The sequence below is a fragment of the Panthera pardus genome, unplaced genomic scaffold (assembly GCF_024362965.1).
Source record: "Panthera pardus isolate Hobbes unplaced genomic scaffold, ASM2436296v1 HiC_scaffold_1, whole genome shotgun sequence".
NCBI lineage: Eukaryota > Metazoa > Chordata > Mammalia > Carnivora > Felidae > Panthera > Panthera pardus.
The window spans coordinates 9,630,296-9,652,819 of NW_026526654.1; the positions used below are offsets into that span (position 1 = coordinate 9,630,296).

The window sequence follows — 22,524 nt, forward strand, 5'->3', positions numbered from 1 at the left end:
AACCTTTTAGGAAGAAAAGCTGAGGAGAACATGGTTGGGACCTAGGATATGGGATGGACCAAAAGTGTTATCCTTAAAAGAAAAAAATTGGTAAATGAGACTTTATCAGAATTGAAACCTTTGCCGTGTGAAAAGTGCTGTCAGAGGCTGAGACACAGGGACAAACTAAAGAACAGATTTTCAAACCGCAGGTCTGGCCGGGGCCAGGACCTACGCATATAGGGAACTCCCAAGTCACAGGAGTAAAACCCCCACCCCCACCCAGGACGAGGGTCACAAACGGGCAACCAGGAAGAAGAGGCACTTCACCAAGAGGACAGACACAGCCACGAGTGCAGGCAGGCCGGTCCGTGTCGCCAGCCATGAGAAACGCACAGCAGAGCCACAGTGAGGCGCCCCCCATACCCCCAGAGTAGGCGTGTAAGGTATGCACACCACCGGGCACAGTGCGGGCGTGCAAGAGCCACGTCCTCATGCGCACCACTGGGCGCACAGGTGCAGGCGCTCTGGGGACACGTCAGCAGCTTCTCAGAAAGCTGAACATCAGCAACCATGACCCCCAACTGCACCCCTGAGCATTTACCTCAGGGAAATGATAGCTGTGTTCACATGGACAGTGGCACGTTTTATATGGTAGCAAAGTCCTGGAAACAGCCCAGGTGTCCTTCAACAGGAGGACGGTTAAACCGTGGCTGGTCCACGGCCCAGGACACTAACTACTCAGCGGGGACAAGAGCGAAGACGCAACACCTGCCTCCATCTCCAGGGAATTTAACAGACGGTGCTGCCTGAAAAGAGCCAGGAGGCCAAGTATGCGTGGCACCACTTCTAGAACATTCTTGACACGATAGCATATGGAAACAGGGAGATCAGAGGTTATCAGGGGTGCAGGATGGGGTGGAGGTTCAGGAGGGAGGGGTATGGTTCGGGAGGGGTTGGGAGCTCAGGAGGGGGAGGGGTGGGAGGGAATAGGGTTCAGGAGGGGGTGGGGGTTCAGGAGTGGTTGGGGGCTCAGGAGGGGGAGGGATAGGACTTCAGAACGGAGCAGGCTGGGGCGGGGTGGGAGGGAAGTGTGTCTGTAAGAAGGGAACACGGGTCTGTGTTGGGACAGAATGTTCTGTGTGCTGAGTGTGTCAGTGTCAATGTCCACACTGCGATGCTGAGCATGATTTTGCAAGATGTGTCCTCTGGGGGAAGCTGGATTGAGGGCACGTGAGGTCTTGCTGGATTATTTCACAATGCACACAAATCTGCAACCACCCAGAATAGAAAGCTTGTTTGGCCAGCCTTCCTCAGCCCCTGCAGAAGTACGTCACAGACGACCACGCTCTCCATGCGCCCCCAACGGCGTGCTGTTCACAGGGGCTGGTGGGAAACCTCTCTGGTCCAAGTTGGGGAGGCTGGCTCCCTGTGCCTGCCCAAGCTTGGCAGTGATCGCTAACTGAGCCAATCCCATGTTTTCTGAAACGTGACATTTCAGGACTGGTCGGTGGCAGGGGGTGGGCGGTGTCGGAACCTGCCCTTGCACACGGCCCTACAATAGCCTTAGTGCCGGGCTTGGTGCTGTTACTCGTTTCTCATGCCCTTGAGATCCCACCCCCCACCCACCCCTAGTCCTGACCAGAAGGCCCAGGGAAAATGTCGTTCCATGGTGAGGGTGAGGGCAGGCAGATGTGTCCGTGTCCTGACCCTGCAAAAATGACTGACCAGCGGGCTTCTGTGGAGCCCCAACGCTGACGATTAATGCCAGGACCACGCCTCCCTGTCCTGACCCTCGTGCCGCCCAGTATGGGCAGGATGGGGCCCTGGGCCAGCACACAGCAGGCGCAGACAAATGCACGCTGGTAAAGGAGCATATGCATGGCTCCTGGACACGTCCCTGGGGAACACAGAAGGAGGTGCATGCCGACGGGGTCTGGTAACCTGTTGTGCGCAATGGCTCACTCGCCACGCGTTCCAAGGTCTCGTCCCACCCAGTCTCACGGCTCCGTGTGGCGCTGCCGTCACCAGGGCAGCTCAGCACGCAGCGGCTTCCTGTGATTGGAGCGCCAGGCACCGCGACCACTCACCTCTCGGAAGTCCTGCTCAAAGTGCCGGAGCTGCAGACACTGCTGGAGCTTCTGCTGGTGCTTTGCCCAGAACTCATCGAAGGCGGCCTCGGTCTCGTTCAGCTGGGCCAGGAGCCTGGGCAGGGGTGAGGCTCCGTCTGAGCGGATGCGAGGTGCAGGGCGCGGGTTCCATCTCCAGGGCTGCCCGGACCCTCGCCTTCTCTCTCAGGCCCTGGACACGGGACTCGCAGGCCAAATGTGCCAGAGGGGGAAGGGACTAGTGTGTTACAAGGTTGATGTGACAGTGCTCTGCGCTTCTCACATCTGACTTGGGTTCAGGACGAAGGGCACAGTGAGCTGCCACCATTCGCGGTCACGGCTCCCAGGCCAGAGCCATGCCACCCTGTGCGTGTTACCCTGTCAGCACTGGGGTTCACCCCAGCCTCCCCCACGTCCCCTGGGGCCTCCCACGTCCCCAGCATGGAGCACTGGCCTGGCGTGTGAACCTGGGCCTGGGTCAGCCTGTGGTGGCCTGGGTGTCACCAGCAAGCCGTTCAGAGGCTCTGCTCCTGTGCCTGCCTCCTCCCCAAACGAGGACCTGGCCTATGCATGGAGCTGCGGGCGTTCCGGGGCGCCATGCGGTGTTAGGGACGGCAAGTATCCACACAAAGGGGGCCCAGGGAGGACGTGCTCGCGGTCCCCTTCACAGGGAAGGCGAGAAGACCCGAGGCTCAAGTGGGGGGCGGGAGCTGGTGGGTCCCTTCCTCACGGGCACACCAGCGGGTGGGCAGGGCTGGGCAGGTGGGGAGGGGAGAGGCTCCATGAGGCTGGCAAGACCCTGTCACCACGGACTCCCTTGAATGTCTCCCAGCCTGCAGAAAAGTGCTGTTCGCTCTGAGAAATTTTCCTGCCCAGAACAGCCACTTTCTTCGGGATATGGAAGAAGAGCATTTCAGCGGTAAGGACCTGTGGCCCCCTTTCTTCCCATGAGGACGAGAGGATGGGGGTCACTGCCGCCTGTCACTCTGTCCCCAGTCCGTGGCCATGCCCTGCCCCCGGCTCGGGCCTCACCTCTGCACGGTGGTCTGATTGTCCAGCTGGTCCTGGCTCAGGCTCCGCCCCCCGCCCTTGGCCAGGGGCTCTCTGACGCTTTGCAGGAGGCTCTGTCCCTCGTCCAGGGCCGCCCTCATGTCCTCCTGCGGGGACAGCACAGGGCCTGGCACCCCACGCTCGCTCCCTTGTTCCCCTAGAGCCACTGAAGGACGGCAGGTGTTGGAAGACTCCCCCAACTGTGGCTGGGGCACAGCTAAGGCTACAGGTCGCTCGGGGTCGGCGGATGAGGTAAGAGATAGCAGGAAACCAGACCTCTGTGGGCCTGATCCCACAGTGTCCCCACCGCCAGGAGCGAAAGAGAGGGCAGGCTTCTCGGGCTGGGGGCTGCCCCCAAGGACCACCAGTGAGAGGGTCATGGCCACCACTGACCCAGAGCCACACCCCACCCGGCACAGGCTCCCTGGGCACGGGGTCAGTACTGGAGCACGGACACTGCTTTGCGGGCTGTGGTCGCCCAAGGCGGCCCATGACCCGGCCTGCCGCCTGGGAACTGGGGGCAGAAGTCTTGCCTTGCTCGCGCTCATAAGCGGCAGACGCGCCTGGTGAGCGGCCCTGCAGCCCCGGCACCTCAGACGCCCAATCAGAGCGAGGCTGCGGCTCCTGGCTGCACTCAGGCTCCACGTCCCTCAGTCTGACCACGAGCCCGCTTTTAGAAAGGAGTGCGTTCAGTTCCCCTGGGAGCGCTCGCCAGGTCCCCTGCCCCAGGCATCTTGGGAGCGGCCTTGGCCTGTCTTGCCCAATGCCCACGGGGCTGCTTCCCCTTGGCGGCCTCGCACAGAAACCACACGTACCTTCGCTTTGTCCTTCTTCTCCGTGTGAGCGCAGAGCACCGAGCTTGTCGACTGGACGTCATTGGGCAGCTCCGTTTCGGCCAGCTCGGTCCCGAAGGACTGCAGCATCTGAGCAGTCTGCTTGACCATGAGGGCGAAGCTTTCGATCGCCTGGGGAAGAAGGAAAACGCCATCACCAAGCTGCACCGGGAGGCAGGTGTCTGGTGCAGGGGCTCGGGCGTTGTCAGAGAGGGCAGGACCACAGCAAGCCACAGTCACACCTAGACCAGACCCCGGGCCTGGTGGCTTCAGAAACGTACTGGACACTCTCTGCGTTCACTTTCATCAGCCAGAGTCCTTCTGCGCCCAGTCTCCCCTTGCCCAGTTAAGAGAGGCCTGAGGGCCACATCCGCCCCCACCCCTCGCAGGGCTGTTGTTTCTTGGTCTCTGAGCCCAGAGAAAGCCACTCCCGAACTTATTACTCATGTTATTTCTTTAGATGACTGCGGTCCACTGAGACCATCTCCTCATTCTTGGGGAACAGAAGTGAGGTTACTGGGAACACAGCTTTGGAAAAGGCAGCATCGTAGTGCAAAAGCTATTTGGCCGATTAACTCAGGGTTAAGGAGACCCACCGCCCGCAGCCAGCACCCGCATGCGGGTGGCCCGGGACGACTCACCGTACGGTGACACAGCCACCTCGTGTGGCAGTAGTCCAGGGTCCCGCCCAGGTCCTCAGTCAGTTGGGACTTGTCGATGTAACCGTGTAACTCTGGCACTGAGCTCAGCATTATGACCTAGAGGAGGAAGAAAGCCGCCCCATGAAGAGACCACCCAGCGGACGGGGGAGAAAAGCTCTCCTGCTGTTCACTAATGGTGGCAGTGTGGACAGGAGGTGCTTGGCTTTGGACCTGGGCTTAAACCTCAGCTCTACCACTTCCAGGCTGGTTGGCGTCAGGCAAGTCACTTATTCTCTCTGTGCCTCAGTTTACTCCTTTGTGAAATGGGCCTGTGACGATGGGCCTCAGCAGGGAGGGAAGGTGTTGGAACCCTGACAGAGCTGGGCACACCACCCATGTCAGGCATCCGCCAGGGAGCTCGCGGTGGTCACTGAGCAGTGCTCTGACTTGAAAGAGGATGGTTTTGTCATTGTTCCCACCAAAGCCCAGCAAAGTCACTACAGACATCACCAGAGTCAGGGCCGTGCCCTTCCACGGGACACGTGGCTTCAGGGACCGAGGAAGCTCTTTGCACAGGGCTTGCTTTCATTGGTCTATTTCTCTTGTCCTTTCTGAGGACATTCTGTCCGTGAGTTTTGGGTAAAAATACAGCCTTTGCTTTGTAAGCTGTCAGCCAGATGCTGAGGTCCTACAAAATAGGTCCTGAGAGCTTCCGGCCAGATGGAGCCTGACGCCCCCTTGTGTGTTGTTGATTACTGAACGCCACACGTCTGTGTAGAGACCTGTTGTTAATGAGGTTCACATGCCCAGTGGCTGGACATGGGTGTCACGCTCCCCTGGGGCTGAGAGGTGGCCGTCAGAGGAGACTGGGTCCTGGTGGGAGCACAGAGCACGTCTGGTGGTTTCAGTGCCAGGCCACTAACTTTCAGCCGGTGTCTCTGTGGTTTTGTCCCTAACCGTCGAGGAAATGGGCTGTCAGAAATGAAGGCGTTTCGGTGCTGCAAACACCGCGGGTGCATGGGTTTTCTCCAAGACCCGAAGCCCGGGGGTCAGGGTTGCAGCATGCGACTCACCCACAGGGCCAGGGGCGCCTCACTCATGGCCCCTGACCGGGCAGAGCACCCCCCACTGTGCACCGAGGAACAGGTAAAGGTGTCACGGACAACCAGTGTCATGGGCGCTCAGGTCCTTGAAGGCAACCTGGTGGGCGTTGTTGAGGTGGTCTCAAGGCAAGGTCACAAGCTGGGAGCTTGTGTGCAAACTAATTCGTGGAAAACAAAGGCTTCCTGGGCGTTGTCTGGCAGCCTGCCCCGCACTGCTCCCACAGTGACTGTCGTGACGCGGGGTGCAAACAGGCTTCACGGGAAATAGGCTTCCTGGGTGCCCAGGTGGGAGGGGCTCTATGTGGCCTTTGTTTTCTTGAGGATGGGCGACTGGCGGCAGGGAGTGCCCTCCCTGAGGCTGTCTGTGCTGCTGGGGTGAGGACAAGAGGCAGGGGCCGCCCACTCCGCTGGCTGCTCAGGGTCCCCTCCGTGGGCTTGGGACACTCACACCCAGTCCCCGGGCCCCCGTCTGGTCTCTGGCACTGGCAGAGCCTGGCTGCTTCTCGCTAGGAGGCTGATGATGGCTCTCAGCCTGTTGGGCTCTCGTTCTTCGGCCTGACCCTCAGTAAGAATGTTCTAGACTTGTGGCTCTGACAAGCACCTGCACTTCCACAGGGATCACCCGAGGCACAGGGTGGATGTCAGCCCTGGGGAGCGCTAGGGAATGGAGGGGCAATGCCCAGCGGGGTTGCTGTGCGCTTGGGCACCTTAGCACCTGAAGAGTTTTGATCAGCTGCGTGGGCCAAGAACGTGGTCACGCTCCGTTCTGCCCACAGAGCCGCGGCAGGCCACTCACCGGCACCTTCATCTTAAAGTCATCTCTGTTGAATTTGAAAGCGAGGTCAGAGAGGGTCCTTTGGAAAAACCCCGCTGGGCGCAGGACAAGGACGAGCTGGAGGTTTGCCGGGAAGGACGCCTGCAAGAGAACAGAGAGGGCCGTGGGCAGACGCACTGCTGGATGCGGGGTCCTTGCATGGCTGCAGTGGATGTGTGGTCCAGGCGGAAGGGCGCTCACTGAGGCTGCGTGGTTGCTGACGCTGGGCTGTTAGACACGTCCCACGTCTTACCAGGAGAAAGTCACACCGCCTCTGCAGCTACGTCACGTTCGTTATCAGCTATAAAGTCAAAAGCTTATTACACTAGTTACAGGCTGAAAGGTGTCCTGCCAAAGTCACGTGTTAAAGCCCAAACCCCAGTGCCTCAGGATGTGACTATATTTGGAGAAAAAGCCTTTACAGAAGTGAGCAAGTTTATGTGAGGTCATCAGTGTGGCCCCCAACCCAATATGCCTAGTCCTTATCGGAAGGAGACACTTGGGCACAGACACACAGGGAGATGCCGTGCCAACATGGAGGCCAAGACGGGGGATGTGTCCATAAGCCCAGGGACCCCAGAGATCACCAGACACTGCCAGAAGCCGGGGACAGGGACAGGGTCTCCCGCATGGCCCCAGGGAACCAACCTGTAAGCCCCTTCACCTCGGACCTCGGGTTCCAGACTGTGAGGACGTGAGTGGCTCTCTGTTGTTTCCAGCCCCTCAGTCTGTGGCACTTGTTATGAGAGCCCCAGGGAACTAAGATGCTTGTCAAAGAAAAACAAAGCCATATAGACACAAGCTGTGTTCCAAAACATACACGGGAGCTCGCGCCCTAGCGCACGCACTGCAGACAGGAGTCTCTTGGCTGCCAGCTCTGCCTATAAGGTGTGTGACCTCGGGTACACTGCTCACCTCCCTGTGCCTCTGTTTCCCCGTCTGTGAAACAGGGACAAAACAGTGCCTCCCCCAGTGCACACTCCTACTGCACCTAATGTGGTGCTCGCACAAAGCCTCAACAACGTGGTATGACACATATCACTGAAGCCTACTCCACATGCCAATACTTCCAGGTGCTGATGCCCAGGGAGCCCCCATTACTATAAGAAGCATTCTGAAGGAACTGAGTTTGATTTCTGGATAACTAGGCCCAGTGCAGCTAAAATACAATGTACAGTAAGGAGCAGCACAGCCCAAGGCCCCACATCGTAGGGGCAGGAAGGGGCGCAGCAGGAGAGACGGCTGGCCCGGGTGTCCTGGCTGTGTATGCGCCCCTCTCTATATCTCCCGTGTGTCTCAGCCTGTTCACCTGTCCACCTGCTGATGGATGCTCAGGCTGCGGCCATACCCTGGGCCATGCTCTCGGGCCCAGACCGCTCTCAGCCTGGCCAGTGGAATCGAGCCTGAGATGAGGAGCCCATAGTGTAGCTGTCCCAGTGGGAGGGAGCCTGGCCTCCTCCTCCTGACCAAGCCCGTCCCGGAGTCTGGGAACACCGGGTCTGACAAAACTCTAGGAACAAAAGGTACCTGAGGGCCTCACTAGGGAACATAAAACACGTTCAGTCCTTGTGTGGTTCCAGTGGCTTTGAGAAGACGCATGGACCAGGGCTGTGGTTGTCTGAGGGTGGCCCCTCTCCTTTCACATGCACTGCCCTGGTTGGCCCACCCCACGCAGCCCTCAGACTCCACGGCCCTGTGGAGTGTCTGATTCAGAGGGTCTCACAGGGCCTGGAGCATCCCCGGAGAAGCTGGGGAGAACGGGATCAGGGATCCTGGGATAGCTTTACTCCCCACCCACAGGCCTCAGTGCCACCAGGTGCAAATAGCTGAATGTGGGGCCCTGGCCTCAGCCCCAAGGTCCCGAGGCTGGAACTGCACTGAAAGCCCTGAGCCTCTGATGCCAGACCTGATCTCTGTGTGAGAGCAAGAGAAGGGCTTGGACGAAGGTCTGGGCCTGCAGGCATCGGGCGGCCCAGGCCAGCACCTGTCAGTACCCATGACCGGTCAGTGCTTGGCACACGCCCAGGGCTCTCCTAGCCACCCCTTCCTCCTGTGCCCCAGCCGGGACACCCCCAGATTCTATCGCTGGCTTCCCTACTCCTCACCCCCCACTGCTGCCCTGAGCCGATTCCCCCCGGAAGTGCCACCGTGACCCTTCTATGAAGTCTACTGTGTCGTGACACATCCTGTGCAAACCTTCCAGAGACTTCCCCAACCCCGCAAACAAACCAGAGTCCAGAGCCGCCGCAGTGGCCTCCCTGACCTCGGCCCCACCCTGCTCATGGCCCCCCTCAGGGCCTAGCCTGTATACCTGTCCGTGCTTCCTGCTGGGACACCCGCCTGGCTCCCAAGGGCCTCAGTCCACAAGCAAGCCGCCTGCCCCCTGCCCTGCTTCAGGCTTGAGCCCTCAAGCACACAGTTTACATCCCTGCAACTCCACTTTCTGCTCTGGTCTCTGCACCCCACAAATCCCCACAGCCCAAGGCCACCGATGACCAGTGACCGTCCTCGGGTGGCCCTGCCCCTGGCTGCCTGGAAGCCGTGTGAGCCGGTCCCACTGTGTGACACTGCCTGCGGGCCACAGCAAGCGCCTCACCTTCCCCCGTAGCTCCTCTTCCACCTTTGGCCGCCGGCACGTGGGAACTACCTGTCACTGGGGACCCCAGGTTGTGTCCCTGGCGGGGGGCCCCTGAGCCTCTGCAAGGGCCCCGCTGTCTCCGGCGCCCACGTTCAGCCATCTGTGGCCTCCGGGTGGGCCTCTGCACCGCCCCCGGGGACAGGTGCCTGCTAAGCAGTGTGGCGTGTGGGCAGGGAGGTGCTGAGAGCCATGTCTGGCACCACCCACAGCCTCCACATTCAGCTTCGTTCAGGGGGTTGGGGGGGGAGGCCTCGTGTGGCCCGCGCCCATCTGCTGTCCCGTTCTGTGCCAGGCACCCACGGCGCGGCCCAGAGGGGAGTGGTGGAGGCAGCCCCCAAGCAGGGCGCCAGGTCCCCACTGTCTCGGTGGCACTCATGCGGGTCGGCTCCTCTGAGAAGAACAGAAATGACTCAGAGGAACGACACCGAAGGTGGGAGCCCATGGGCAGGTTCTGGGTCACCTGTGACGAGAGGGCTGCTCGAACCTGTCACTGGCCTCTGGGAAACTGGCTGCCACTATTTAAGGAAAAAGCTCCTTAAAAGTCTCCCTGCAGAGATGACAGTGAGCCATCTTTTCTAAATTTCAAGATGGTTTTCATCACCCTCATTTCTCCTCCAGGCACATAGATCCCGCTGCTGAAGGCGGAAAACACTCCCTCCCCTGCCTCCTCTCTGTTTTGGTCCCCGATTCTTCAACACGGAAGCGGTCACGTGAGAAGGCGTTAAATGACCTACACAAACACATACTTTGACCACAAAGAGCAGTAATTAAACCTTCTCTGGGTTGGAACCAACTCTCTGAACTGAGAGCTGGGGAAATACCAACATGAAAGTCATATTTTAAAAACAGAGGTAACAGGGGGCACCTGGGTGGCTCAGTCGGTTGAGCGTCCGGCTTCGGCTCAGGTCATGATCACGCAATTCGTGAGTTCGAGCCCCATGTCGGGCTCTGTGCTGACAGCTCCGAGCCTGGAGCCTGCTTCAGATTCTGTGTCTCCCTCTCTCTCTGCCCCTCTCTGCCCCTCCCCCGCTTGTGCTCTGTCTCTCTCTCAAAAATATACATAAAGCAAAACAGAAGTAACTAGATAGAGGATTGGGGATGAGGGCTACAAAATAACATCTTTTTGTAACTTAGTAATCCAGTGACCATAAAAGGGTTGTAGTAGGTTTCTAAGACACTGAAACAAAATTGTTTATTTTCTGGGGCTGACCCTGGCTGACTTAGCGACATGCAGTGTGATGGCCACACAAATGTCATCTGGAGACAGAGAGTTAAGTGGTTTCTGGATCAACATTTCTAGAGACGTGTGTGCATCTACACGCACAGCTGACGCCGACCCATACACTGGAATGTCCGGAATCCTGGTGCTCTGGGGAACACTGTTTGAAACCTGTCTCCAGTTCAAGGAACTCTCTGAAGGTGTGCTCAGTTGTCCGGCCCGCGTTACACAGTTAATCCATAAAATGGAGCAGCTCAGCCTGACCGACTCCGTCTGCCTGGCAATGGCAGAAACCAAGCACAGGTGTGTGTACTGATAACCCCAGAGCACAACTCGGGGAGGCTGGCAGCGAGCACAGGCCTCTTGCTGCCAGGCTGCTCCTATGAGGTCTGGACGCAGGGGCTCCAGACAGGGGTAGCGAAGGCCACCCCTTCGGTAGGTGTTGGGGACACTTGCGAACATCATGCAAGAATAGACGTTTCAATGAAAAATATGTAGGAAGGGCCAAACTTGAAGGAAGGACACTTGTCCACACGTCCTTCCAGAACACTCTGCGTGGACTTGTCCCCACCCCCAGGACCCACCCACTGGTGTGCCAGGCTGATGACCCCCAGCTGCCCTGCCCTGGGCTACCTGCTTTCTCCCCCTGCGGTGCGGCGAGAACGGGCCCAGCCCTGTTCCCTCCGGCCTCTGCGGGTTCCGTGCCCTGTGAGCTCCTCTCAGCTGCGGAAGTATGTGGGACACACGAAGGCTGGTTCAGAGACAGCTGGCCATGCCGTGGTCAGTGCTGCACCTCCCAACGGCCCACTCTGTTCCTGATCCCTGGGTGAGGTTGCAGCCTGGACATGCCCCCGCCTGCTAACCTTCCCTTCACCCCTGCACCCCCCGACCTCCCGCCTCTGCTTACACCCCAAGGGGCATGCTCATCGTCCTCTCCCTGCTGAACAGCTCCTCCTCCCCTTCTGACTCTTGTCCAGTGTCACCTCCACCAGGAAGCCCTCCTGGGGCTCACACTGCTTTGTCTTCACCATCAGTGCTCAGCACCTTGTGCTTAGACTCCAGGAAGTGGCACAAGGCAGGAACTCACTACCTTGTTTAATGCAGTATTATTTTGCCATGTGTGGCATATTTACTGGATGCCCTAAAGACCCTGCATCGCCGGATATGTCACCTTGCACCCTGTCTGCATGCACGGATGACAACGGCCTCCCGGCAAGAACCACATTCCTGCCCCGTGCAGACTAAGAATGCCTAGAGCCGGAACCTTCTTCAGCAGCGTGCTCTACGGTATAGACGGAGCTTGAACTGGGCTAGCTCAAAACGTAAACCCGTACACTGTTATAAATACCCAAATGCTCACACACACTCACACACACGTGGTCTAGGACAGGTGGGCTAATGTGTGAAACGGAATCCTAGCTCAGGTAGTTCTCAAAAGGTTTGTTCATCCAAGGACGGTGCAAACTTTGAACCAATGTATCCTCATTCTATGTCTCCTTGTTTCCACTTTTGTCCACCAGCTGTGACCACGATATGACAGCCCACTGGCTGTGACCACGACTGTGACAGGCCACTGGCTATGACCACATGACAGGCCACTGGCTATGACCACAACATGACAGGCCACAGGCTGTGACCACGACGTGACAGGCAAGCGCCCATTGCCCCCAACACCTCAGAGCTGACACAGACACAGAACGTCTGATTTTGGGGACTCTGGGTTTTGTCTCCCTGTGTTCTATTTCAAGCCAAGCTGAAGGCATCCGACAAGGAGAAAGAACACCTCACAACAGGGGGGCTCTGCTCACGAGCTGCCCACATGGTGGTGGGAACAGCCGCATTACAGCATGTAACGTAAGTGCCGTGTCTCACTCGGGTGGCCAGACACATTTGGAGATGGAGCCTCGGTGCCACCAGCTTGCTTTCATCGCACCTGCGGCAGCTGGTGGCCCAGGTGCCCTGGGGACCGTCCACAGTACAGGGCAGGGGAACACACCCTCTCCAGGGCGTTGGCCTGGCTTCCCCAAAGCCCCCGGGTGGAGCACAGGCCAGCCGCAGCTGGTGGTGCAGGTTCACAGCACCGGGCGTTGGCACTGGTGTGCCTGCTCTGTCTCCTGCCTCCTGTCCCCACGGCAGAGCCACGGTGGTCACACCCCACACCCTGGCTTGGAAATGGCACACGCACAAGAAAGGAAATGGGGCCTGCCTCACAGCCTCCTGACCTCCCCGCAGGATGGGTCGGCACCGCCTCGGGCCCCCCTGGGTGTTGGCCACCTCTGGTCATATCCCGCATCATGGCATTCTGTCAACTGTCAGCACCCCACTTGGCTGATACTTCCAGCTCATTCCCTGCTGATACCTCCAACACCCAAAGCCTCATACAATGGCGGGAGCACGGTAGAGTCCCAGGACACGTGCTAAGTACACGCACAGCATGGTTGGCCCTATATGATCAATGCATTCTTAGATCAGAAAGAATTGAAGCTACCGAGAATTCTTGGAGATTCTGCTGGGAAAATGTTAACTTCGACAATTTCTAAACCACCACGGGGGAACCCCAAGACTTCTAGGAAGAAGGATACTTCAAAAACCTGTATTTTTATTACGTACGAATCTGTGCAAACATTAAAACTCAAACAGCAACTTTTCGGTTATGATTTCACAAAACAAAGTTTTAAAGGTGAGTCAGCATGTTTTAGAAGTCCACCTGGTCACAAAGCCAATGACAAAGGAAACCGCGATTGCCCTTGGCAGGTGGAGAGCTCTGTCCCCACCTCCCCCCAACACAGGTAGGTCCTCCCAGACCACACGGATGGCCCGCAGGGCACATTTGCAGGTACTTCAGTTCTTAAAAATAATTTATCTATTTCTTCAAAACTATCCTGTGTCTGGGGACTCTCCTGTTTCTAGCCAGGAGCGACTGATGGCTGTGAGAGATATTTACGGCCAACCTGTCTCGCCCGGGCCTGGCCGGGTGCCTGCCACATGCAGATGGGCTGCACTTTGAGGAACCTGTGATGTGCTGTGATGAGTAGTGGTGTCTTCCAGAGCGGGAGACCATGTGGACCACGGCACTGCGGGGATGCAGGGAGGCGGGGATGCAGGGAGGAGAAAGATGAGCAGAGGCTGCCTGCCGTGCAGGGGCGAGGCCTTCCAGGGAGCAGCGTGTGTGCAGAGGGGCAGAAGGGCAGTTCCCAGCATAGGGGAGACACCCGTGACCATCACGGCAAAGAGGCTGACTTGTGCACTTGCCACATGGTGACATGCCTGAGCGGGAGTCAGATCCATGGTAGATAAATGTAAAAAAACTGGAGAGATTATTTAGATTGGAAAAATGTTATTACAACAGTGTTACCTTCTTTTTTTAAACGTTTATTTATTTTTGAAAGAGAGAGAGAGAGAGCACATGAGCAGGGGAGGGGCAGAGAGGGGGGGGGGGAGAGAGAGAGAGAGAGAGAGAGACAGAATCTGAAGCAGGCTCCAGGCTCTAAGCTGTCAGCATAGAGCCCAGCTTGGGGTTTAAACTCATGAACCTCAAGAGGATGACATGAGCTGAAGTCAGATGCTCAACTGACTGAGCCCCCCAGGCGCCCCAACAGTCTTATAAACAATGACATACTTGACTAGTTACGTCTTGACATTCGACCCAGGACGGACTTACTGACTTAAGAAATTTGTCTTAAGTCTACTGTGCATCTGTCCCACTGGTTCTTACAATTTAATTCTTAATTTAGCCTGCCATGTGACATCACATGCAAATGTATTTTTAAATTTAAAATAATGAAATGGACATGCTGGCTATTTACTGCTGACAGCATATCAAAAGTACTCGTAGGCCTCACGGGATCTTAAAGGAAAGCTGATTCTATAACAAGGGACAGGGAACAGGAGGTGTACCAAGCGGTGTAGGGAGATACTTTCTCAGAAAGACAAGGGGCGCCCCCCGCGGCCCAGGGACAGGTTTGCAGAATGATGGCAAGTGTAGCAATCGAGCAGGTGCAAGCCTTAGGTGCTGTTTCCATGGACGATGAGCCATCTTGGGGGGAGGGACTGGTTCTTCACCCCACCCAGAGCCAAGGCACAGTGGCCTCTCAGAGGCCCGGAGGCAAAGATGGTTTGAACACAAGACCCAGAGCGAGAGTTTAGGAGAATTTCATTCCATTGGGGGTTGGGCTCTTAAGAGTCATCCCAGCCGGCGATCCGGCCGCGGGTGCTCTGGTCTCCCTGCTGCCGTAAGTCCCTGGGCTGCCGGGCGTGAGGGCAGGTGAAGCGCTCCACTCGGAGCTCGTGGGTAGGCCCCTTCCCTCTTGTATTACTGCAGGCTGAAAACAGCCACAGCCACGACCACGGAGCTGCCGTCCTTCCGCGTGTAAGGTGGCAGTGGCCAGATGCAGAGGTGGGCTCCAGGAAGGTCCAGGCATCTCATTTAGCAGGAAAACTAAGGGATGAGTATGGCCCTTTTGAAAAGTAGAAAGTCAATTTGAAAGGGGCGTTCAATACAATTTCAAACCTGTAGCCTGAAGATTCCCTTCTATCCTGGACGTCCCATAGCTCAGGGCCTTGTGCTGCATGTAAGAGTGAAGACGCATTGGGGCACCTGGGGGGCTCAGTTGGTTAAGCATCCAACTTTGGCTCAGGTCATGATCTCGTGGTCTGTGGGTCCAAGCCCCGCATTGGGCTCTGTGCTGACAGCTCAGAGCCTGGAGCCTGCTTTGGATCCTGTGTCTCCCTCTCTCTCTGTCTCTCCCCTGCTCACGTTCTCTCTCTCTCTCTCTCTCTCAAAAACAAGTAAGTATTAAAAAGAATGAAGACACATTAGGGGTGTCTGAGGGAGCTCAGTGGGTTGAGCATCTAGCTCTTGATTTCAGCTCAGGTCATGATCCCAGGGTCATGGGATTTAGTCCTGAGTCAGGCTCCAGGCTGAGTGTGGAGCCTGCTTGGGATTCTCTCTCCCTCCCCCTCCCTCCCCCTCCCTCCCCCCTCTCTCTGCCCCTCCCCTTCTAGTGCTCTCAATCTCTCTCTCTGCCAAAAAAAAAAAAAAAAAAAAAAAGAACGAAGACACATTAAATCCTCAGCATCCCACATAGTCCACAGTCAGAAACAGACTGGTGGAACTGTTTTTAAATGATCACAGGCCCCCTAAGAGTGAAGTCATTTGAGAACACACACGCACACACACACACACACACACACACACACACACACACACACACACACACCATGCACACACATGTGCACCTGCTCCAACAAGTCAAACAGACCAAGGGGTCATGGGTCCCTAGTGCCCCCTGGCCCTGCTGCAGGCAGCCCGGCTGGAGCACCGCACGGCACGGGCCAGCAGCATGCAAACCACCACCAGGCAGATGGACAGGTAGGAAAGAGAGACAGTGCTATCACCCGGCAGTCACCCGGCCCAGGGGACGAGCAGAGGAGGGCGTCACAACCCGGGCACCGACACTTACGGCTATTCGCAGGACCGACGCCTTCACTGACGTCCATTTGTCCTGCCTTCTGTCTATGACCAGGATGAACCCAATGCCAGCATCTTGCAAGCTGAAACAAGGAGGAGAGAGATCTACAATTAGTGTGCACAGGCCACAGGCTTTTGTGAACTCTCTGGGCAAACCTTACAATCAGATGGCTCCTCCCAGAATTCCTGTGCCATTTCTGTGCTGCACGGTAAGCTGTGGGCCAAGTCAGCATCCGCACACCATAGAACGCGGCATTTCCAGGAGCCCTGTCCAGGCAGCTTCTAGAACCTGCTCTTGTCTGGAGACGGGCAGGTACTTCCTGTGTGCCGCTCATTCCCAGCCCAGCCCAGGCCACTGCACAGGGCAGAGACACTGGCAGACACCTCCCCCCCCTTTCCAAAGACTTCTCTTCCAGCATAAGAGCCAATGGTTCTCCTTTCCCGGTTGACCAGCTGGCTAAGCCCTCCAAAACAAGTGCTGTGACCCGTACGTCAGGTTAGTCCTGGCATCTGAGGCCACCGTGTGTGTCTACGTTATAAAGTCCTTCTGCACGGCATTGCTGTGCTTCTGGGACAAGACCCTCGAGGTGTCCACAGGCTCACAAGCATCTGCTGGGAGCAGGAGACAAGAAATGGCTCCTTGCAGCAGCAGCATCTGTGATAAAGATGACACTGAGACACTGTGCAACGACAGCCCCATCCTGCCCTCTGAGCTCAGCGCAGGAACCTGAGTCACAGCGTCCAATGGGGAGGCCCGCTTCCGCCGGGGAACTTCACGCCCAAGCCGCTTGTGCAGCTGTGGCCGCCAGCCAATCCACACGGAGGGAAGAGGGTGCTGACTTGACGCTGAATTGCAAGTCCGTGAACAGAGGCAAGGAGGCCACTTTCGGGTCTTGGAGGAAATCAGAATTACACGGAGCACACGCAGACGGTGCCGTCTGGAAGTGCTCTGCTGGCTGGGCCATGACGCCCACGCGTCCCTCTTACACCCAATGGGGGTCATGGTGACGCACAGAATGCATGCGCAGGGGTGCTGCTGGCTCTGTGTCCTCACCCACACCCGCCCGTTTATAGCAATCTGCACAGACGCCAGCTTTCGTTCAGAGCAGCCTTTGTGCCATGGAGACGAGAGCCCCTGTGTGCCCGCATGGCGAGAGACCCGTGACGGTGTTTCTGAGCGGCATGGGGCGCCCCCAATGGCACTGTTTCTGAGCTGGTTTAGTTCTCTTGCCGGGAAGGTTTGTCACTTGAGCCTCAGTGCCAGGGGCCTGGGCTCCCCACACACTGCAGCCAGCGTGCCTGGTGTAGGCTGGGCAGCCCAGTGAGGCAGCTGTGGGGACAGAAGCCCTGGTCCCGGGCTGAGTCCCAAGCTGTGTCCAGGGCCGGCTGCGGGGGCCCAGAGCTCTGTACCGTCGTGGGCACGCACTCTCTCTGCGTGGCCCCAAGCAGGTGTTGGCTTGTGTTGGCCTAGCCCTTAGTCAGTGGGAGGCAGTCCCAATTCTGTCCCGGGGGAGCCGGGCCCACGGCCGGGACGGGAGGAAACGGTGTCTCGGGAATGATGGAGCTCTATCCATGCCACGTGCTCTGCTGAGACTCCCCCTCCCGACAAGCCACACACCCTCCTTCAACGTTCCGACACCAGCCTCTCCACGAGGTCCACCTGCGATCCTCCGAAGCCCTGAGCTCAGACTACTTCCTGGGCTCTTTCTGACGTGGAGGAGAACGGAGGGCCCAGCGACACTTGTCCACACTGTGCATGCCACCAGCCACTGGCAGATCCATGCCATTTTCCAGGAGGGGCAGGAGGCGGGAGAGGGCTCCAGGCCCCCCTCAAGGCCCCACGAATCATCTCCCTTCCCTCCCTCCCAACATGGGCACCAAAACAGCGTCCCCTGCTGGGAGGGTTCAATGGGGGTGTTTCTGTAAACCCACCCAGTGCCTGGAAAACATGGACGTCACACTGCCTTGTTCCCGAGAGCACCAGGGCCCGACTCAGGGTCTCCCCTTCTCCCTGAAATGGGGCTTTGATCCCGGTGGGGTCATCCTGTCAACCACGATGGGTAGGTTCCCTGAACCATTCCACATCAGCCCTCAGATGCCACTGGTTTGAGCTTCTGAACCCGGAGCATTCTCTCCTGTGGCCCAAACATACCCCATTCCTGATGCAGAGCCCACTGTGCTGGCCACACGGTGACCCCAATGCCCTCAGCGGTGTGTTCGCGATTATGCAAATACACAGGCACAGGCAGGGCCAGTGCGCTGGCCACCCAAGGCAGGGTGGCCCCAATGCCTCCCCAGTGTCCCTTCCACACTGTCATGGTTGTGATGGGAGACCAGCATTACAAGCAGGCATTGATAAGACTACAACAAAAAACAGCTCAGGTTAAAAAAATGAAATTACGATTGGACGTGAAACGTCGAAGGAACCGTACATCGACCGGAACACTGCTCTGCGCTCATCGTGCTGCAGCCACCATGTGCTCAGCCACTGGCCCCCTTCTCCCTGGCCAGGCTGGTACCCGCTTTCTGGGGGGAGGATTTCTTGTGCTTTGGGGCTGCCATGGGCAGATCCCTGTCCTTTACTCCTCACGGCAGCCCCATGAGGTAGGGACCGCAACCTCTCCAGCCCAGAGAGGAGGAAAGCAGGCACAGAGAGACTGGATCGCTTGCCCAGCCTCACACAGCACAATGCGGAGTGGGTGAGCCCCGTGGTCTGGCTCTGGGTGCTCCCAGGCACCTGCAGGCTGCCTCCCAGGCCAAGTCTGCCCCATAGGAGGAAGCAGACGCTCCCACCCATCTCGTTCCCAGGCTGCCTCCTACACGGGGCCCCTGCACCACACCCAGGTGTAGGGGGGCGTGCTGAGGGAAACTGGACCCCAGAAGCAGACAGTGAGGCTACCCACAGGCCAGGACCCGGCCGGGGGCCCCCTCTTGCACACCTGTTTTTGTCCACCACCACATCAGTGAACACTGGCCCACAGGTGCACAGACTTAGGGAGCAGAAGCACCCTCAGGACGTGGAGACCTTTCTGGCCTCCACCATGCCCACACAACTGCTGCCCGGGGCTGCCCTAGCAGCCGAGGCCAGCAGGGTCCTGTAGCTCCACCCCCGCTTTGAGAAGGAGGGTCTGGCTGTGCCCACCCAGGAAAGGACTGAGTGGAGCCCTGCTTCTGGCCCTCACCCACAGGTCTCTGACCTCACAGGCCCGGGGGACAGGGCGGGTCATGCTTGGATCGCTGAGAAGCCACCCTTGGGCTGGTGGCACTGAAGGTGGTGGTGGTGGGAGAAGCAGAGTGCATAGTCTGAGGCTGGCAGCCACACAGAAGTGTCCCCATTACAGGGCACACACGGCCAGGCAGATGCGCAGGCACTGGTCTCCAACCCCGGAACAGCTGGCTCGCAGGGGCCGCCCTGGCCAGCTGCCTGGCAGCTGAGTGAGGCAGATGATCTCACTTTTGGCGCAGTCACAGAGCTCGTGTAAACTCTTGTTTCTGGGATTCAGCCACTCACTGGTGCCCTCTCCAACACCTGGGTGGCCCCTGCAGGCAGCTTCGCCATGCGGGTGCAAGCTCTCCATCACTGGCGGGAGTGGGAGCAGCCCGAGAACAGTCTAGAGGCAAGGGTGAGGTCGCTGTCATTGTCCCGATCCCGGCCAAGCCCCATCTTGTTCCCGGCCCCTGCAGGGACTCGCCTGTTTACAGCAGTTGGTCACAGAGCAGGGGCAGGTGCAGACACACAGAGAAACCAGGATTACAGGTGGGGGACAATGGAGGGGCAGGGCTGGCGCCTCCCTAGGACACAACCTGCCGTTTCCCAAAGTGCCCTGTGCACAGGAGACCCCCGAGCTGGTTCAAACGTGGATTCGGGCTCCGGAGGCGTCAGTGAGGCCCCCTTTCTCACGAGCTCCCAAAAGCTGCCCCTGGTCCAGGGCCACACCTGTGGGCAGGTCCTGCAGACGCACCCTGCGCACTTTCTGTGACCGTGGAGGCCACCTCGGGCCTGGGTCTCTGTCCTGGGAGAGCCCTGAGGAGGGTCTGACCCGGGCTTGGTCGGGGTCAGCAGGGAAGGGAGGATGAGGGAGGGAGGGAGAGCCGGGCATCAGCTGACCCCAGGCTCACAGGTGACGTCAGCGGGAGGAAGCCTCTGGATGCAGCTGGGAGGGGGCGATGAGAGTGATGCGGGCGGGAGGGGGTGCGCACTGGTGCCATGTGTGGGAGAGGGCATTGGGAAGAGGTCCCGGGGCACCAGAAGGATAGGGCCGCTTCATGTCTGAGACAGCTAGAGGGGCACCCCTCCCACCCCTCCCGTCCCCGTCTCCTCTGCTCCTTCCCCCCCAACTCGCCCCCTGCCCCCCCTTTCCAGAGCCCCGCCAGGACCCTGGACCCACCCCTTACCTGATCCCCCCACCTCCCACAGCCCTCCCTACCCCACTGGGTACCCCTCTTCCTGCCCCTGGTCCCCCCCTCCAGCCCCATCCCCTTCTTCTGGGTGGCTTCCACAGGGCGGCAGGGCTCTCGGGACACAGCTCAGGGAGGGCAGGTCCCCAGGGCAGCCTGTGACCCGCGCTGACCACACGTGTGTTTGGGGCGCATGGGGCGCCTTTATCAGAACGCGCTCTGCCCACTGGCGCCCTCTTGTGGCCAGAGGTGAATGCTGCCTGCGACCCAGGCAGGACTCCCAAGTTCAGGGGCTGCCACGCGCAGGTTCCAGGGACCCGTCACTCCCTCTCATCTGCGGCCATGGCCACGGCCATGGTCACGGGGTCCCAGCCGGCACAGGGACTGGGAGGTCTGAGGGGCTCAGAGCATGGGAACCAAGCGGGGGGCTTCTCTCTCCAAACCCAGGTGATGGGAGGGTCTTGAGGAAGCCCCTGCTCCGGGCCAACGCCTATCTGTCTTCCCTGGAGCTCAGTCCCGATTTTCAACCACAGGAGGGAGCAGAGGGTTCATGGGAGGCCATGCCCCGCCCTGCTGGGCACTCTGCCCCTTCTGGGAGAGACCCCCCCCCCCACGCTGCCCCCAGCAGGAGCATCCCCCGAGAGGGGCTGACCTGGTCCTTTTGGGCACTGTGTCCCCTCTGGGAGAGTACCCCCCACCTCTGTCCCCAGTAGGAGCGTTGCCTGACGGGGTGACCTAATGAGACTCCTCTCTCTGAGGGCTCTCCGGGGAAACAGACGGTATTAAACCATCAGCTACAGAGAAGCTGTGGGCTCACCTCTCTGCCTTTCTTTTAAATTGGGAATTAGTGACCCCACTGATTTGGAAGGGCTGGGACGGTGCTCCTGGGCCGAGTGAGGACCGGAGTGTCTACTTCCCCTGCTGACATGTGCCAGTGCCTCGCCTTCCCCGGGGTCACTGCCCCGATCCCATGCCCGCTCTCAAGCATCATTCACCGCCCTCCACCAGCCCTACCAGCTTTCAGTCTTCTCTCTACCAGCAGCGAAACTGTCTCAATTGTGATTACGAACCCCTTTAAAGAGGGGCGCCTGGGTGGCTCGGTCGGTTAAACGCCCAACTCTTGATTTCAGCTCAAGTCACAATCACACAGTTCGTGTGATTGATTGAGCCCCAAGTCAGACTCCTTGCTGACGGCACTGAGCCTGCTTGGGATTCTCTCTTCCTCTCTCTCTGCCCCTCCCCTGCTCACACATGTGCCTCTCTCTCTCTCTCTCTCTCTAAATAAACAAACACATTTTTTTAAAGAATTAAAGAAGTTATACTTTGTCACTATTGCCACTGAAAGATTGCATATACAGATGGTCACTGGCCAGGTGTCTGATCCTGACTCGTGACCTGCAGCAAGCAGCCTGGGAAACCAGCCCACAGTGCCAGCCACAGCCCAGCCGGCTGCGCCATCTTCGAGAGGCTGTTCCTGCAGGAAGGTGAGCAAGGTGGGCCCTGTCTCCAGCAACGGTCCACGACGCCAACGCCCCACCCCCACCCCCGGGCAATCTGCCCCTGAGGACGGGACAGCTTCCCCAACTGTTGTCCTGCTTCTAACCTGGGACCAACCAGAGAAAGCCCCGTGTGCTTCCCTAACCCATCCCTGGACCTGCTTCTGGTTAGCTGCCCCGGTGTCCTGGGCCAGCACCTTCCCCAGCGCGCCCCCGCCCCCCCAGCTCTCCTGGGCCAGTACCTCCCCCAAGCCTCCCCCCCAGCTGTCCTGGGCCAGCACCTCCCCCAGGCCCCCCCCCCCCAGCTGTCCTGGGCCAGCACCTCCCCCAGGCCCCCCCTCCCAGCTGTCCTGGGCCAGCACCTCCCCCAGGCCCTCCCCCAGCCCCCGCCGAGCTGTCCTGGGCCAGCACCTCCCCCAGAGCCCCCCTAGCTGTCCTGGGCCAGCATCTCCCCCAGGCCCCCTCCAGCTGTCCTGGGCCAGCATCTCCCCCAGGCCCCCTCCAGCTGTCCTGGGCCAGCACCTCCCCCAGCCCCCCCCCCCCCCCCCAGCTGTCCTGGGCCAGTACCTCCTCCAGGCCTCCCCCCGCCGAGCTGTCCTGGGCCAGCACCTCCCCCAGGCCCCCCCCCCCCCCCCCGAGCTGTCCTGGGCCAGCATCTCCCCCAGCAACCCCCCCAGCTGTCCTGGGCCAGCACCTCCCCCAGGCCCGCCCCCCCAGCTGTCCTGGGCCAGCACCTTCCCCAGGGTCCCTGCCCCCAGCCACCTCCTTTCTACCC

The 22,524-nt window shown here is 59.0% G+C and overlaps 1 protein-coding gene across 13 annotated transcripts in view; it reads right to left on the bottom strand.

Moving 5' to 3' along the window:
• Window positions 1–22,524, bottom strand: part of MCF2L (MCF.2 cell line derived transforming sequence like) — a 128,412-nt gene that overhangs the window by 20,112 nt on the left and 85,776 nt on the right. For all 13 annotated transcript variants that reach the window (XM_019443853.2, XM_019443854.2, XM_019443849.2 and 10 more), the window contains 6 exons: window positions 15,848–15,938; window positions 6,511–6,630; window positions 4,612–4,728; window positions 3,953–4,102; window positions 3,120–3,244; window positions 2,070–2,184 (listed from right to left, as the gene is read on the bottom strand). In XM_019443853.2, the coding sequence (XP_019299398.2) occupies window positions 2,070–2,184; window positions 3,120–3,244; window positions 3,953–4,102; window positions 4,612–4,728; window positions 6,511–6,630; window positions 15,848–15,938 (718 nt within the window). The remainder of the gene's footprint in view (window positions 1–2,069; window positions 2,185–3,119; window positions 3,245–3,952; window positions 4,103–4,611; window positions 4,729–6,510; window positions 6,631–15,847; window positions 15,939–22,524) is intronic.